Raw genomic sequence first — 19,477 nt, forward strand, 5'->3', positions numbered from 1 at the left:
AGCAAAGCACAATTTGTGTACTCTTTTTTAGAATAAATAAAGGTTCTGGGACACTTCCTTTAATAATGGTAGCATAAAAGATTTATATCAGTGGATATTGTATCATCGTCTTTGTAGGCACAGGAAGTTTTCACAAACAATGCATGCCTTCCTAAAAGTACTAGACTAAACGGTTTTTAGAACTCTACAGATAATAAACTTGGATTAAAAGTTAATCTCAGTTAACCTTGAATATCCAATACGTCAGAGTAGTGCTTTTATTGCACAGAAACTCATGGATTAGATTAGTTATATATATATATATATCAGAAGATTAGTTATATTTATATATATATATATATATATATATATATATATATATATATATATATATATATATATATATATATATATATATATTACTAACAGGACCTCATTCAAACTGGATGGTATCTAATGGAGTATTTGTTCAGAAAAAGTTACAAGCTTTCTTGGACAAATAGTCCTCATTATCAAGTATCCGTACAATGACCAGACGCGTAGTCCAGCTGTATTTATACGAGTATCTGTGTGCTGGGTACTTTAATCCTATAATAGCCTTCCTCCTCCTGTGTGACCCCCCACTCGTGACCTTGGCCTTTCTCTGCCCGCATCTTCATCCAGGTGTTCGTTTCCCGTGCGTCCCCTTGCATTTTTCCTTTGTTTCCTTGCTACTTGGAGTGTACGATTTTTCTTGATATGCTGTCTTCAAGGCCGTTTCCGGTGTTCCCTGCCATTATGTTGTTAGCGCATGTTATGAAGGCGTTCTCTACAACCAGTCTGGCCGTTTTGTTGTTGCTCCTGTACAGAAAATTCATATTTTCCAGTCTATTTTATGGTCATTTTCCCAACAGTATTTGGCAACTGCCGACGTCTGGTTATAATGCCTTATGTTCTGTATGTGTTGTTTGCTTCGCCCTTTACAGGATTTGCCAGTTTCGCCATAGTACCCACCTTCACAGTCTAGACACGCTGCCATATCTCTCTCCCCCCTCTACTGACTTTTTGTTTCTAACTATTTTATTCCTAATGGTGTTTTTGTAGCTGCCCATCAATTTGAAATTATCTAGCTTCCTGTTGATGGGTATAATAGAGTTGTTGTCTGGGACTGTAATTATTTTCTTCCCTACCAAATGTTCTTTCCTAGCCTTTCCCTCTCCCCAAAATGGTTTTTTCTTGCCTTGATGTGTGCCCACTCCCACTAACACTTAGGGTATCCTAATCTCCTAAAACTCTCCATCAGGTATTCCAGCTCTTCAGCTAAGAATTCGGGACTGCAAATCCTATAAGCCCTAATGGCCAACTCTGTCATTACTCCTGTTTTTATTTCTCTCCCATGACTGGAGAACATATGTATGTATGAAATGGTGTGTGTCTTCTTCCTATAAGTATACCTTGAATTTTAAATTTTCCCCTTCCCTCTTTACCAGGACATCCAAGAAAGGAATTTCTCCCTCTCTTCTTCCATTGTGAACTTGATGTGTTCACTTAGTTTATTTATGTTTTCTAGGATCTTGTGTGGATCTTCCCTTTCTCCCTTATAAATAATCAAGATGTCATCCACGTATCTTACCCATTTACGATATTTAAGTTCCCTTTATTTACTTTGCCAACCTCTTCCGTTTCAAACCATTCCATAAAGATATTAGCTAGGATTGGTGAAAGACTCGAACCCATGGCCACGCCATTTTTTTGTATATAATGGTTTTCGCCCCACTTGAACTCATTAACGCTGAGGGCACCTGGTAACAGATTTATTAAAACGTCATGATCTAGGTCGCATGTATAAACCCCTTCCTCCATATTCTTTTTTATTACTTCCATCGTCGTCTTGACTGATACGTTGGTGAACAGGGAAGTTACATCCAAACTTGCGAATTTACAATCTTTTACGTTAATTTTAGATAAATCATCTATAAGGTTCATGTTATGTTTTAAATGCCCTTCAGATACTAAGCCCACTCATTTTCCCATTATGTTGGAAAGAAATTTCTCCAGCCTCCTCTGCGGTGATCTCGTCGATGCCTCGATCGGTCTTAGCGGGCACCCTTCCTTGTGGATCTTAGGACTACCATAAATATGTGGGATCTCTGGACTTTCCACTGATTTTACTCTATGTTCTAATTCATTTTTCTTAGTTTTGTCGTAGATTTTTGTCAACGCTTCCCTTACTTTTTTGTTAAAATTACATTGTAACCCCCTAATGTTTGTTTTCTTTTTTTTTGTTGAAAGCCCCGTATGTGTTTTCACCGTTTAGCAATTGTTCTAACTTGTTCTCGTAGTCTATGGCATCCATTACTACTACCGCCCCCCCCTCCCCTTTGTCTGCCTTAAAAATCTTTATGTCCTTGTATTTTCCTAATCTATAAAGGGCCTTACGTAACCTCTCCGGAAACACGAATCTGTTCAACCTAACCCTCGCCCACATGGCCCCCCTTACACAAAGGAATATGGCTTTAGATCATCATGAGCTAGCATACTAGCTACCTATGCCTACTATTCAAATTCTACTTTTTCCCCGTTTGTTGGCCTCTCCCACTAACCAACACTCACTGCTAACATACTTTTGTCCTCATCTGATGGGTACCTTAGGGTTCAAAGAGGTTGCAACCTTGCCTGTTAAATCTTTTCACTTCCAAATCACCCCCACCAAAATCACTTTCATGCATCATAATAAAGTTTTCATCTAACCTACCCACCTCACAGACTCATCAACATAGAGTTACGGGCTGCTCTAGGAGCAAGAGCCCGTGCTGGCACAAGGCCAGCTAAATCTGAAACAACAACAACAACAAGCGTCTGGTCATTGTACGGATACTTGATAATGAGGACTGTTTGTCCAAGAAAGCTTGTAACTTTTTCTGAAGAAATACTCCATTAGATACCATCCAGTTTGAATGAGGTCCTGTTAGTAATTCCTACTAATGCAAAGAACAAATGTGTATGTGATGAAGTTAACACACACACACACACACACACACACACATATATATATATATATATATATATATATATATATATATATATATATATATATATATATATATATGTATGTGTGTGTGTGTATTGTGAGTCGCAAGGATTTGAACAAGTCTGGCCTCGTAATCCCATTGTTATGGTGATGTATCTACTTCTGTCTCAAGGGCATTACAGTTACCTAATTGTTTCATATAAGCGCACTGCCGATTATGAAAACAGAAGGGCTACGTGTCACGCAGAGGTTAATAACCTAGAGTTACCACAGTGTTGCTATTCTAATTAGTTTTTAGTGAATGCCAACAGAAATTAAAAGAGTATGATTGGTTAACGTGTGTTAATTTATTTTTCCTTTTTTAATAAGTGATCTCTTCTTTCTGTATTCCCATTACCTTCAGTTACTTCTTTCTGATGAACACCTTATTCTTTAGAAGCTTGAATTTCAAGTCAATGGCCCTGTGGTAGGATTGTTCCATATGAATAGGGTTCATCAGCACACCCACACATACACACACACATATATACATAATATATATATATATATATATATATATATATATACATATACGTATTAGGAAATTGCAGCTGTATGAATTGTCTTTGAAATATAATATTTACACATTCAAATTACAGTTACCATGCAAGATAGGTATAATTAATGGAGTGCATTTTCCAGCTAGTTCCCCGAAAATAACCATAACAATTAAGCCAGATTTGGGTCTACAAACAATTCTTTCAAGAACGATATTACATTTTGTAGTGGACATAATCTGACAGGCCACATTGCAACAGTCATAACGATAGGCTAGTCATAGGCCTATTGGATGAGATTTGATGTGCATTGGGATTTCAGTTGCGCAGGAAGCCTTATCATCGTCAGGATCACTCACGTTATTAGAAGCAGGTTCCACGTATCCATTTTTATTTTAAAATAACAACTTAAAAACCTAAGAACCTCATGATTTCGTGGAAAGAATTGTCATTGCTTTGTCCAGAGGCATATTGATTTCTAGGGTTACGCCACCGCTGCTAAAGGAGAATGCAAACATTTCCTCTTACGTTGCAATACCTGCACTGACTCACATTACGTAATGAAGACTAACGCTGCTGCAAGTGCATTGAAAGAATCGTCACGAACTTCAAATCCTAATGAGAAAGATTGCAATCCAGATATGTAGGGATATTGATTCTTAAATCGTGCTGTCACTTGCATTATAGTGCCTCTGGACATGAAATGGCTCGTAAGTATTCTGCTCACTGATTTTAGTCTCCATTTTGAATGCTTCCCAGTTATTTTCTTCTGTTGTCTTCCCATGTTCTCTTTGTCCCATATATGCAACTTTTAACGCAAAGACATCAATATATGTGGGTATGTCAAACTCTTCAGTTCCTCATTGGGCGGGTTGGTATCGTTCTCGGTAGCACTCTGCTGGGCCCGCGTTCGATTCTCCAACTGGCCAATGAAGAATTAGAAGAATTTATTTCTGGTGATAGAAATTCATTCCCTGTTACAATGTGGTTCGCATTCCACAATAAGCTGCAGGTCCCGTTGCTAGGTAACCAACTGGTTCTTAGCCAAGTAAAATAAATCTAATCCTTCGGGCCAGCCCTAGGAGAGCTGTTAATCAGCTCAGTGGTCTGGTTAAACTAAGGTATACTTTTGAAGACTACAAACGCCTGGCATTCCTAGACGATCACCGTCCACGTGATGACCGAACAAAGCGTTGCTTAAGTTCACCGTTTGGATAAGCACCAATGTAACAGATATTCTAAGTATATATAAATGACGATAATAATTTTAGCATGATATTTGGATAAATGATTTCCCTGAACTAACAATGTATTTCGTGTTCACAGAATGTAGGGTTTGCGTGAAAACTGACTGCATTTCGTTAGCTAAAGTGGAACGGTAAGAGGCAGCACTATGGCTTTCATTTTTTTCTTACTGAATGAGAACATCATAATAAAAGCTGTTTTAAATCATGGTTATTCTTATGTCTGTGTTGAATTATAACAATGTCCTTATTAGTATTATTATCACTATTACAATGGCCATAATGATGCTTATCATTATCGCTACTCAGAATTATAATGATTATCAGAACTCCAGCTATCACAGTTGCAACTATTGTTATTGTTGTCACTGAACAAAACCGGTTAGTAACCTTCAAGAAAATGGAATCACTAGTCAAAAGTAAGACAAAGCTAGTATGTTCCGTTGCATGTACTGCAACAAAGCTCTATTGATTGACGTAACAGCGAAAACACATCAATTATTAAATGCACAATGATGCAATTTTGTGAATCTAGTGTTAGAGTAGTTTACCTCTCGACTGAATATGATTTTACTTTTCCTTTCAATGGAATTTGAGCCTTAAGGAAAAAAAGTTACTTTTCAACTGAAAGGGCAGTTTACATTTGAAGTCATTATCAAGTGAAAAGGCCACTATCAGTTAAGAAAGCCATCACTATCTCCACTATCAATAAAAAAACATTATCAACGAAAAACTTACTACTTGACTAAAAGCCAACAGAGTCAATAAAGAATGTCACTTTTAGTCTAGGATACCATAAGCAACGGAGAATGTTAAACCACTCAAGCACAACATTCACTTTACAATCCATCAAGCAGACTACTATCGATACACGACCACATTATCAATCAATCACTCCACTAATTTGAGAGACACTTATTTTAGTTCAGACGCCGCGCTATCGTACAAAAAAAAAAAAATGTTACAATCAGTTTATCTCAAAGCTATGACTAGAGAACCACATAGGGAACTGCTCTATTAATGAAACGTATCATTATTAAAGGAGAAAATTGCTATTATTCAAGCGCACCTCTATAATAACTTTGATGAACGTTGTTTTAAATCAAGCATCACTGCTCTCAGTAGACAATATCACATTGTTAATCAACCACATCACCATCAATATGGAACGAAGAGAACATCAGTATCAATCATGCAACTGTCATTAAAGAATGTGACTACCTATCAAATACGTAACCATCACGGTGGAGCTCTTAATTGACAGAGACTATCACAAGCATTCGAAACAGCAAGTGTCACTATCAATCGAAACATCACTACCAACTGAACGGTCACCATTAATCACACATTCCATCCTTTCTCTTTATCTTTTCCGTCTTTTTAAGTTAATGACATCTGGGTTTCTAATTCCGGCTGGAGTAAGGCTCTCCATTCGTTAACGTTCTTTTGTCACGCTTTCTCACATCGTATAAATTCCTCCTTAATTGCTGTCGCGCTAATCATGAACAATTATGACTTGAACACTGGAGAGAGGTAAGAAATTTCGTGTGTGTTGCTTCATATGCGTTTTTTCGTAATATTTATACGTAGCTTTCCCTAGTCCCATATAGGAATTTGCCCTGGATTGCTTCTTATTTTTTCTTAATTTTCAGCAGAATACTTGAGCTAAAACAAGATAAAATTGAACACTACTACGATAGCCAGGTTCCCGCCAGTCGGCCCGTAATATTTACCGTCTTTTGCTTATGTTTTTGTCTGTGTTTATGCTTTTGTTTGTGTTTATGATATTTTCCGTCTTTTGTTTGTGTTTTTACGTTCATCCCCAATGGGCTGGTACTAAACACAGCGCCCATTTTGCAGATAAACTGAAAGTTACAGGAGCAGAGGGGGGTCGGTAGTACATTCAGTTTTACCTAAAATAAATCTCAAATGAAATCAAGTTTTATTACCTTCACGTTCATTGTAAGAGTTATAATAATGTATCGAGATCGTTACGTTCTTGGGCAGTGCCGTGGACGCACCCAATGTCCATGCATATCAACCTTGGACGTACCATAACCATAGTCCCTCTCGGACGTGTTTTGCTTGCCTCAGTTCCCTCGCTCGGACGGACGGACATTAGTGGCACGCGTGGCTCCGACGGTAAAGGTTGTTACACGCTCAGGCCGTCCAGAGCGAACCTGACGTAACAAATTTTAGTGTACTGTTATTTGTTAAGCTGGGTGTGTTCGCCAGCATTATTTAAATTTGGTTCGATTCTACTTGCTTATGCGAAATGATTGTTTGGTAATACTGATTACGTTTTGGAGGAAAATAGGATTGACATGTTGATATCCTGGTATACTTTTGTTTGCCAATTTTAGAAAAAGTTCTCAAGTGGACGAAACGGAATTTTTTCATGATACTTCGAGTGACTGCATCAGACTGGTAAGATTCAAATCGATTTCTTTCTTAGTTTTATAGAAAATTTATGTTTTGAACACTTTTTTTCTGTATGAATATTTTTTTCTTTTAACCGAGAGTTTTCAAACAGATTTTGCTCAACCGGAGTAAAATAATCAGGAAAGCTGACCAAAGCTAAGAATTAGGGCGCGCAACAGAAAACGGACATTACACCGATCAATCTGGAATTTTTGTCTGCACGAGTTGTAATACGAGAAGTAAACGAGGTAATTGTATATTTTATATATATATATATATATATATATATATATATATATATATATATATATATATATATATATATATATAATGTATGTATGTATATAGGTAACACTAGTTCATGCATATATTTTGGAAAATGAAATAAGTAATTCTGAGCAGAAAATGTTCTATGAACATATGCATTTTAAGGCTTCGTTTGTCAGCGAGGTTAATTTTTAAAATAACTGTTATCATTAAACGAACAAGTAAGATGGCGCGTAAAAGGGATGTCAGAGTAGTCACGGATATGGGGAGGAGGACGGATCTTATTAGTTCACTTTTTACTCTAAACGTCTCACTTTTCCGCCAAGATAAGAGAGCGTGTCCAAGTTACAAGTGTCAAATTCCTGATTAATTTTGAGAGTAAGAAACTGGAGACACTGCCTTACCGATCCAGTAATTTGGAATATGCAGATATAAAGTTTATTTATGGGTTTTGCAACAGTTCCATTTTTAGATTACACGGTTGTGAACTCCGTTGTTATAAAAAAAAAAAAGGAAATCGGTGATTGGGCCGATGTGAAAAAAAATACCTCCAAATCAAATGTATTCTTTAGATACTGAACAAAGGGGATAAAATGCATGCATCATTCAAACCTCCCTCTCTGTCAATGGTATTTACTGGGCTCCGATAAAGAAAAGAAAAGCAAGCCTAATGGAATCTCCCCTCCATCAAAGATAGGCCTGTTCATTACACACCGATCAAAGATTTAAAACGTATTATCAAAAATCTCTCCTCCATCAAAAGTATTCATCATACACCAGTCAAAGGACAAAATCGTACCTATGAAAACGCTTTCATCTCTGTCAGATGAAAAATAATGGAAACATTATGGAAAATTCACTTTCTTCATTCTTTCCTGTCAAGGGTAGCCAATTTATAATGTAATCGAAAGAGGTAAAAAAAGTTGACATTGTTCAAAGTGCAGTATCCTCCCTACCTGCCTTCCCTTGTCATCATGATTACTGTCACTATCACTCATCCAGCACAGGCTTAGGCCTAGTCGTGATTCCTGATTCAACAATTCCGCCCGAGGCGGCAGGACAGAGTGCGCCAGAATTCACCGATCACAAATAAATGTTTGGCAACATTTGCACTACTTTCTTGATACATAAAGCTAGTCGTTAAAATTAATTACATGAAGTCTGTTCACAGGTGATTTACTAGTTGAAGGGACTGTAATGATACATTTTTCAATAACCCGGAAGAGAAAAATCATAATTAAAAGGATAGCAATCCAGTTGCGTAATGCGCTTCATCAACCCTTCCCCTAATATCCCTGGCTACTAACTCCGACAACCCATATGTGCCATCTTACTTGCCGGTTAATTATAACGGTTATTTTAAAAAATCACCTCACCGACAAACGAAGCATTGGAATGTATACGTTTATAGAACATTTTCTGCTCAGATTGACTTTTTCTTTCATTTCCAAAAATATTTGCATAAACTCGTGTTACACCCCTTATATATATTATATATATATGTTATATATATATATATATATATATATATATATATATATATATATATATATATATATATATATCTTACACACTTGTTCTGCCCAGTAAGAAAATTACTAACAGGACCTCATTTAAACTGGATTGAAATGTGCTTTATAGACTAGGCAAATACAAGGACATTTATTTGCAAGGCAGACAAGGGGGTTGGGGCGTTGGGTTAGTAATGATGGATGCCATAGATTACGAAAACGAGTTTGAACAGTTGTTAATTGATGAAAACACACACGAGGCTTGCAGTAAAAAGCCGGACATAAGGGGGTTACGGTGCAATTTTAATAAAAGAAAAAGTAAGGGAAGCTTTGATAAAAACCCAGGACATAACGAAAAGGAAAGAATTAGAACATAGAGTAACAAGCTTGTAACTTTTCTTGAATAAATATACCATCAGTTTAAATGAGGTCCTGTTAGTAATATATATATATATATATATATATATATATATATATATATATATATATATATATATATATATATATATATATATATGTGTGTGTGTGTGTGTGTGTGTGTGTATATATATATATATATATATATATATATATATATATATATATATATATATATATATATATATATATATATATATAATATCGCTCAAGGGCCGTTATTTAAAAGGCGTTGCAAAAATAATTAAAAAATAATAAAAACATCGTCTGTTGAAAGCAATACCTTCAAGATGTTTTAGTCTGAGATCGTGAATGTTAGATTCAATTTAACGTTTTCTGAAAAGTATATTTAGCTTTCTTGAATTCTTAACATACAAGTTCCACGACATTTCATTCACCACAAATGACCTAGAAAGTTGACGCCTTACCCCTAAAATGAAGTGAATTATTGAAGCTTTAGTTAAAACTGAAAACTACTACCGCGCCCCTCTGGTTTGGTAACCATCACTTTATATGCAATATGGGCGCCGTGTTTAGTACCAGCTCCTTGGTGATGAGTGTAAAAATATAAAAAAGAGTAAATATCGTAAACATAAACGAAAGACATAAATATAAACTAAAACATAAAGAATGGACAGTAAATATCCCGAGTCGCTTAGTCTCCATTTATAGATCCTTTGTATACCAGCTGGTCATGCAATGCTTCAGTTAGATCGAACCCCAATGAAAGACTTTTTTTTGTGAAGCTTGTGATTTGTTTTATATTGTAAAAAAGCGCTGTCTCCAAAAATACGCGCCTCAAGACAAGTCTTGGGTACACCTAATATATTTTAAGGCCTAATCTTTTTCAAAGAAAAACAGGAATGTCATTTGTATCAGTTTCTTCTAATCACGTGATATCACTTTGCTTTCGGCTGTCTTGTGTCGCAGTCTTAGACTGTATTGTATCATTTTTATTTTCTTGTGTATTTTATCATTTGTATGAAGTAATGACAGCGTTACGTTCATTAAGATGCGATTATCCAGCTTCCTTCCCAGGAATGCGCTAGAATTTTCTCCTTTATAATTTTGGTGCTACTTTGGCTTGTTATGCACGCGTCACCTACTCCGAGGTGCTAGTAATAAACATGACGGAAACTTTGGGACGCCGTGTTTAGTACTAGCCCCTCGAGGATCAAATATTATATACACCCATTTCTATATTACGTGGTCGACAAATTATATTAATCAACGATATCTTCGTGCGGCTGTCTACTTTACATTTGCCATACGGTCTGAATACTGTAGGGATGGATGAAAGTTCTAGAAACAATATGGAATTAAAACAGGAACAGGAAATCTACTAGAACAGTAGAATACGTTTACAATGAAACAGGTTGCCCCATATCGTATCAAGGGTAAGAGAAGTTTTGTTTTTTATTCTGTTTAGACTTCCATAGTATTTTCTGAGTCAGGTTCCTGGCGCAAACATTATTAGAAATAAACTATTTTTTCGGCCTTGAGATTACGGCTTGTCTGTGGTAAGCAGCGTCTTGCGGATATAAGATTGTTTCTGGGTTATATCCCAAAAATTTTCCGTAACGCTATAAGGACCACAATTAATCCTTGAGATCTTCGCGGATCGATTTTTCGAATTGCTTCTCAAGCACATTTCTGTGACATTTTTTCTTAATTTCGGTATATTACATCGTTTATTTGGATTCTTTTAATCCATTTGAGTGTTAGTTGTTGTAGTACTATGACAGTTCCCTGCGAATGCGGATGCGGCATTAAATGACTATTCTGCATCTTATCAGAGCTCGCTAAAGGTTACCAAATTTCTAGTATTGTAAACGCAAAATATACAGTGAATATCCTTGTATACGAACAGTAATTGCCTCGTGACAACAAACAGACTTACACTAGATAATTTAGGTACTTGAAGAATTCAAGACAACGTAACGATAATTTTGGTACATACAAATTCAGAATGATTATAGCGCTTACACTGATCTAAAAAAAAAATAACTTTAATAGCAGAGTCCGTTGTGGAATTACAATGGACTTCATTCAAGGAAGGCGAGTTTAGTCTAGAAGTCTGGTTAGCGGTTGAGTCATGCTTGTTTGTACGTCTCTCTCTCTCTCTCTCTCTCTCTCTCTCTCTCTCTCTCTCTCTCTCTCTCTCTCTATATATAGCACAGGAATAACGTGAGTGGTTGAATTTCAGTCATACGGCGCTGGAGGCAGCGATGATAATAGTAGGCTATGTGTTATATATGTTTGCATAGCCTCGTGTTTGAGCATTTGCACACATGTATGTGGTTTATGTACATATTATGCACATGTACGTTTAAGTACAAACGCCTACACAAATGCATAACGTGCGAGTGTTTGTTTATAGGACGTATGTATGCATCATTATCTGTAGCCGTGTGTTCATATACATGTATGTATGAGCTTATACATGTTCATTTTAAATACGTAGCTTATATACGTACGTACATGAATACATGCCTGTGCGTATGTGTGTATGTATCATTAAATTGTTTACAGGTTGAAGAGGCCTGATGTGGACTACTGGCATACCTGGAGGACTTAATAATTCTTTCACTGAAACATGAGAGCTAATATTAATGATGGTTTTTAAGAAGTTGATTTTGATTTAAGAGATTAGTTTTGATTTGTGTAGTTTAGGCTTAACAGCCTAAATTACGTGGCAATTTTGGATGTATGGCAATTTTGGCCATACAGGGGTTAAAACAGTGAAAAGGACTGGAAGGCAACAATATAAAGAGATCCAGAAAATAAAGAAGATGAAGTACAAGGATCTAAAGGTGGAACTGGAACTGAGAGAAAACCCACAGTTGACTGAGCAGTTATAATGAGAGAGATTGGACAGTAAGGGTGAAGGAAGGAAGAGGGAATGGAGGTAAAGTAAAAGCCTAAATAGTTGGTGCAGCTAGGGGCCGAAGTGACGCTGCAAACACCCTGTCCACTGACGGCACTGGTCTACCCTGCCACGGTGGGTTTAAAGGAACCTAGTTGTATCATATCTGGTGTTGCGCATAAATGCCTTTTTGGACTTGTTTTGTGTTTAGTCTATGCTAGATGCAATTGGAACTTCAATTATTGGCTCCGGAAATAATGAATTGCTTAATTACCCAAACAGCCGGTAGCTGATCAAAGGTAATGTAAAGCTTCATATATCTATAGAAATTGCATTATTAATGTTAGTGGCTTCAGTTTTTTTTTCTTGCTTTTATTAGAGTATTGTTTAACCAAATATTGTTCTTAGATTTTCCACCTCATCCTCCCTTTCAGGTGGATGGGACTGCTGAATGAGTGTGTAGCTTTAAGTATACCTGATGTAAGTTTTGACGCACATCTTTTGAGAAACATATGATGAAAGTGTCGGCAAATGCCGCACGGAAGTTAGGTATTGTACGTAAGGCCTCATAGATTTATAATAGTGTTAGAATCAATGCAACCTGTTTTTGGACCATTTGCCCTTCCTGTAATAGAATACTTTTCTCCGGTGTGGATGACCGCTTCTTCCAAAGATTGATCTCTTTTAGATAGAGTGGTTCGTGATGGTAGGTTTCTGCTTCCTAGCATTGGTAGTTATGACTTGGACCATCCATAGATGGTGTCTTGTTTGTCAGTTTTTCGGAAGTTGTATTTTAACAGAGATCTTTAACATTCACAATTGATCCCTGATCCCCTTTAAATGCCGAGAGCAACCAGATGTACTGAACAGTAGCATCTGTATGCAGTAAATTTGCCTCTCTGTCGAATTTCTCAGTTCTAGAGGGTCCTTTATTCCTTACACCGTTGGACTGTGGAACATGACTGTTGTGCAATTGGAACTTCCAAGATCCAAGCGCAGATGCAGCGCATTACTACCCCAAAACAATTCTCCTTGTATTTTGATAATTAACTTACATTTCTATCTGTTTAGATTAATGGTAATTTATTTTTTGGTCTCTAATAGCCGATATCTTCTTTCTGTATTTCCTATTACCTCCTGTTACTTCTTTCAAACGAACACCATATTCGTTGGAAGCTTGAATTTCAAGTCAATGGCCCCTGTGAGCTTGTTTCATATGAACAGGTTCATGTTCTGAATAATAATGATAATATCTTAATCTCTTTGACAAAATCACTTCAAGTGGTGGTCTCTAATTTTCTAATTGTGTTTCAGAACATGAACTTCAGTGTGACATTTCCACCTTTTTATCTTCAACATTTTTTTTTTTTATAATTCCTGTGCCTCAGGAATTCGCATGACAGCTTTCATGTTTTGTGAAATTGCTTTCGTAGCTGGGCTACTGATGTTGACGCCCTTTAGTTAAGGGAGTAATGCAAGTTCCACTGACTTGTTGGCTGTATGCTATTATGTGGTAAGAAGTAATCGACAATGGTACACGCGATGTTATTATAGTGGTGTTTTAGGTTCATCGATCCTATTAGATGAGTTTGCGTCTTTTAAAAAATGCAGGTGAACATCTTCGCGAGAACTGGTACAGGCACAGTTCGAAGTAAAGCAAATTCAGGTTGTCTTCTGATAAGCATATGATGACAAGCATTTTTTGTGAATTGTAAAAATGCACAGGACCAGTTTCTATCTTTTACCAGTTCAATGTTAATTGCACTTAAAACAACCAGATATAAGGTTATGGAATGGAGTGGAATATAAAATTTAGGCAAAAGACCAAGCGCTGGAACCTGTGAGGTCCTTCAGCGTTGAAGGGAAATTGCAAGTAAAGAAGTTTTCAATGCGTAAAAGGGGTGAAAACCTCGCAGTTGCACTATGAAACAGTTGTTAGGAAAGGGTGGAAAGTAAGATGGAAGAAAGACAATATGAACTGAGATACAGTAAAAGTAATGAAAGGGGTTGCAGTAGGGGCAGATGGGACGTTGCAAAGAATCTTTAGCAATGCCTAAATGCACCGCGTGAGATGCACTGATGGCACCATCTCCCGACGGGGGACAAAAGGTCATGAAAAAAAAAAATAAAATACAGAATATGGACTCAAAACGTATAAAAACTATGGCGACGAAAGAATTAATCACAAAGTCAGAGTCTGATGTACTGCGTTTTTTTAAGTCAAAATTATTATTAATAATAATAAATTAAAGTTTCGTTAACAAAGACTTTTCGTTAATATGAGTCAAAGACCATATCAATGATGATGGCAACCATCATACCGGAAGCAATTGGCGGAAATATTTTTTACTGTATAATGATTCTCGCTTTTAGTACCATGGCTGAATCTCGGCTCTAGTCTCAGGGCTGATTCTAGACATATTCAGCAAGAATATAGAAGTGGTTAACAAGAATCCCAGCATATTAAGAGAAGGCATCACATTTAAACGCATTCCGTCAAGATGTATGGTTTATGTCGTAAATATTTATTGTCGTATTTTGATTATTTCGTTTGCATTCATAGGTCTAGTTATGCATAAGTTATAAAGCGAAGCCCATTATCTGTGTTAGTATGCCTAGCTGATGGCAAATATTAATAATAACAATAATATTAGCGACTGGATCCCACTTCCTTTCAGATAACAACGAGAGTCACTGATGGATACAAATATTAGTCAAAACATTCATGCAAGTTGCAGAAATGGCAGTAAGAAAATAAACAAAGAATTCCTGCAACATGATTCATATCATGCAGTATGCTTTTGACTTGAAACAAACGCTGAAGACTAGACTTTGCATTTGTGAACAATCCTCCCGTCGTCAGAGTTTTTATACGTTTTTGTGTCTATATTCTGTGTTGTTTTACGAGCAATTAATGTGGTCTGCATTTGAATTATAGGTAACAGATAAAGAAACAGGCCCTGTACATGTTTTGATTTCTGTTAATTCTTGTCGACGCTAATGTTTCCGATAGTGGCGTTGGCGACAAAATACATATTGGATAGGCTGACTTTCAGAATAACTTGGATTTCTGATATTTCTCATTCATGTTGATTCATGAAACTATCGCTGATGACTAGCGGATCCAGAAAATTTTCATGGGGTGGCACCAATTTTCGTATTATACATATACACACATAAATACATATGTATATATTTTTTATTTTTTTCCATTTTTATATTTATGTTCTTATCCAAATCTTCGATATTATTATTTTATCATTATTTTTCATGGGGAGGGCACGTGCCCAGGTCACCCACCTCCCCACCCGGATCCGCCAGTTTTGCTGATTAAACGGTGTTTTGACACTGGAATTTCAGACCTCCATCCAATCTTTTTGGTTAGTCTAACACTCCTTATGTACTGTATAACGTTCCCTCGCAAGGGGGTGGGTTAGTGTCGTCAGTTCACCTCACGCAGTGCACTGTAGACATCACTTAATGTTCTTTGCAGCGTCCTTTTGGCCCCTACCTACAACCCCTTTCATTCCTTTAACTGTCCCTCCGTTTACATTCTCTTTCTCTCATCTTACTTTCCATCCTCTCCTCACAATTGTTTCCTAGCGCAATTGCGAGGTTTTTCTCCTGTTGCACCTTTTCTACTCTCAATTTCCCTTTCAGCGCTGAATGACCTCTTAGGTCCCAGCGCTCGACTTTTGGCCTAAACTTTAAATTCCATCTCCATATAACGTTTAAGAATTTTAAGCGCAGCTCATGCAAATCTACCAGGTATTACATACAGTGCTAGCGTATTTAGAGGTTATCATACGATGTGCTCCGCCAAGCCAGCCACAAAACTGCGTTAAAAGCCGTTAAATGAACCCCAGTTAGCTTTTGATCGGAAAAAGTACTCTATTCCTGCAAAATCTCGTGTCAGTAATTCTTTGTGCTGTCTGGGTTCTTTGCTCTTAGCGGTTTAACTAAGTCTGTCTGTCTCTCTCTCTCTCTCTCCGTGTGTGTGTGTGTGTATCATGACTTGGTGTTTCTGCTTTCTTTTGCTAGTAAACATTTGATTTTCAGTTTTCATACAATGCTTCCTAAAAAAATACAATAAATGAATTTGTGCCTTTAAGTCGTAGTAAGAACTTTTTATCATTTTATAGACACTCATGTACCTTGCACGAACTTGTCAGAAACTAATACACAAATATAAGTCATGAAATGTCATATATATATATATATATATATATATATATATATATATATATATATATATATATATATATATATATATATATATATATATATATATATATATATATATATATATATATTGTTGATCAGTTCCTCCCTCAGCAAAAATGTAGCTGCTTAGGTAAAACTCTAGAAAATATATAGAAGTAGATAACCTTAGTTGCTATTAAGCAGATAGTGTTGAATTGAATATAGAAATGAACATAGAAATAGATTTTTTTTATCCAAACAGAGTGATTCGACTGATAAGTACAACCGCTGTTCCCTACTTCTGCCTTTGTGTGTTCAGTGATCTTCAGACGAAAGGTACTCGTAAATCTACGAATGATTGTGCGATGACGTGTTCTATGCAGATGATAAACATAAGAGACAATTGTAAATATATCTCTGATCTAGAAGATTTGTTGTTAGACGCTGACAGACTCGCCAGTGAGAATAAGAGCCCAGGACTCTTAGACTAAAGAAGAGAGCCAGCTGTAGGACTAAACGTTTCCTTTTATATCAGTGAAGAATAAAGTCAAACATGGCGTTTCAGTAATTCGTAAAAATAACAAAGACGGGAAAGACAGCAAGAGGACGCCTTTTGTCAAATCAGGACTGATTCAAAGCTTGGAAACATAGGCAGAGCTACGTCTAAGGTTGGAGACCTATTTGTGCGTAAACAATAAGGATAAAAGAGACAGGGTGACACTACTTCACACACGAAATTATAAGTTCCTCGTGCAAGTGAGGAAGCTGCTTGGAGGAACAGTAACAGTACTTTCTTTGTCTGTAAGTAACGTACCAAATTTCGAAGAGTCGACCTAAAAATACTTGTAACACGGTTTTTCGAAAAAAACTGATGTTATATACTCTACGCCTTAAGCATTGATAGCTGCAAAGAGTCATTTTCGATATACTCAAATGATAAAAGAAACTGTTCACCGAAAATGCGAGGTTAATATTCCTTGGTGTGATACACTATGCGTCTTTTTTTTTTCCTATCCCAGTTAGGAATATTTTTCACGTTCCAGTATTTTTCCAAGAGCGAACAGAGAGAGATATTATCATCGACCGAGGAAAAACGTATGATGAACAATTATTTATCATACGAAAGGGAGGAATAAAGAGTATGATGAAGGCCAGCCATTGGAAGGAGAATTAAAATTTACTGTAGAGATGTCAGTATAATATATATATATATATATATATATATATATATATATATATATATATATATATATATATATATATATATATATATATATATATAATATAAATATTAGTCTGTATATGGGTTTGTGTGTGCGTGTCATACAAAACAGGATGCCGAAACAAATAACGTTCAGTGCTGCAAATTAGAAACAATATGTGAAATACATTACTTTCATATTAATTGTTACTTTTTATGAATAACTTTTTTTCAGGCCAACTACGTCGAGGGCAGCAGTGAATGTGAAGGTCACCAGAATAAGTTCCTGCTGAAATTGGTTATTTTTGCCCTCTCTCGTAGTGGTCGCCCCTTCCCGTAGGGATGACGCTTCAGGAAAATGCTCGGGTGTCAGTCAGACTGAGGCATGCCATCAAAGTAGCAGTGTGTTATGAGTCTGCTGTTGCCTACCAGCAAAGCAGTAGTGTAGTATGAGTTAAGTGTGGCATACCAGCCAGGAAATCAGTGGTGTCATGTGAGCCGACTAAGGCACACCAGCAAAGCAGTAGTGCCTTATGAGCCAGCTGAGGAACATCAGCAAAGCAGTAGTGTCATATGAGTCAGCTGAGGCATAACAGCAAAGCAGTAGTGTCATATGTGTCAGCTGAGGCATATCAGCAAAGCATTAGTGTCATATGAGTCAGCTGAGGCACATCGGCAAAGCAGGATTGTCATATGAATCCAGTGGGGCATATTAGCAAAGCAGAATTATTGTATGAGCTGGCTGAGGTATACCAGCAAAGCAGCTGTGTCATAAGAGCTGATCGAAGTGCACCAGTGAAACAGTGGCATCTTATGAGCCAACTGAAGTGTGCCAGCACAGCTGAAGTGTCATATGAACTAACTGAGGCATACTAGCAATGCAGCATTGACATATGAACTAATTGAGGCATACCTGCAAAGCAAGTGTCTTATGAGCCAGCTGTGAGCATACCATCACGGTAGTAATGTTATATGAGCCAGCTGTGCCATATCAGCAAAGCTTCAGTGTCATATGAGCCATATGTGGCATACCAGCAGAACGGTAGTGCCGTATAACTTAACTAAGGCATTTTAACAAAGCAGTAGTGACGTTTGAGCCAATTAGGCCGCTTGGTGGCATACAGGCAAAACAGCAGGCATATGGGCCAACTGAGACAGGCATATCAGCAAAGCAGTAGTGTTGTATGTGGCAACTGAGGCATACCAGCAAAGCAATAGTGTTGTATGTGGCAACTGAGGCATACCAGCAAAGCAATAGTGTCGTATGAGCCAACTGAGGCATACCAGCGAAGCAGTAGCGTCATATGAGCCAAGTGAGGCATACCAGCAAAGCAGTAGTGTTATATGAGCCATCTGGCATACCATCAAAGCAGCAGTGTGAGATGAGCCAAGCCGACATTTCAGTGGCCGTCGCCATATTCAGATGGATCAGAAGATACGGTCAGTTGTCCTATCTTCTTTAGTAAAGTTGTTTCATTTAATCATCTTTTGTGTGTGTTTGTGCGAGTGTGCATGTGTGTTTAGTGTAGCTTCTGTTTGTGTGTGTGTGTGTGTGTATGTATTTTATGTGGATTTGATGTGTTAATATTTCGGGCTTTTAACGGTGACTTCTAGGTTTAGGCTTATGACGTCAAAAGCCAACACTGTTTGCGAAAGTTTGAATTTTCCATTTTTAAACTTCTTCAGATATTATTTCCATATCAATCTTTTAAGTAAAAGAGCAGGTTAGTCAATGTCCTTTTGATTTAATAACTATCAAACGGCCATCAACTTCACGAGTGTATATTTAACCTTCTAATTCATTAATATCTTCAAGTAAGCG

The 19,477-nt window shown here is 36.9% G+C and overlaps 1 protein-coding gene across 2 annotated transcripts in view; it reads left to right on the forward strand.

Moving 5' to 3' along the window:
- The first annotated feature begins 6,889 nt into the window (after nucleotides 1-6,889).
- The window catches only part of LOC136856622 (uronyl 2-sulfotransferase-like), a 33,119-nt gene continuing 20,531 nt past the window's right edge, over nucleotides 6,890-19,477 (forward strand). The window contains exons 1-2 of one of the 2 annotated variants that reach the window (XM_067134567.1): nucleotides 6,890-7,196; nucleotides 17,891-19,095. In XM_067134567.1, the coding sequence (XP_066990668.1) occupies nucleotides 18,960-19,095 (136 nt within the window). In that variant the 5' untranslated portion in view covers nucleotides 6,890-7,196; nucleotides 17,891-18,959. The remainder of the gene's footprint in view (nucleotides 7,197-17,890; nucleotides 19,096-19,477) is intronic. The other variant, XM_067134574.1, reaches the window with a different exon arrangement.

This window comes from Macrobrachium rosenbergii, chromosome 3 (genome assembly GCF_040412425.1).
Source record: "Macrobrachium rosenbergii isolate ZJJX-2024 chromosome 3, ASM4041242v1, whole genome shotgun sequence".
In the NCBI taxonomy this organism is placed as follows: domain Eukaryota; kingdom Metazoa; phylum Arthropoda; class Malacostraca; order Decapoda; family Palaemonidae; genus Macrobrachium; species Macrobrachium rosenbergii.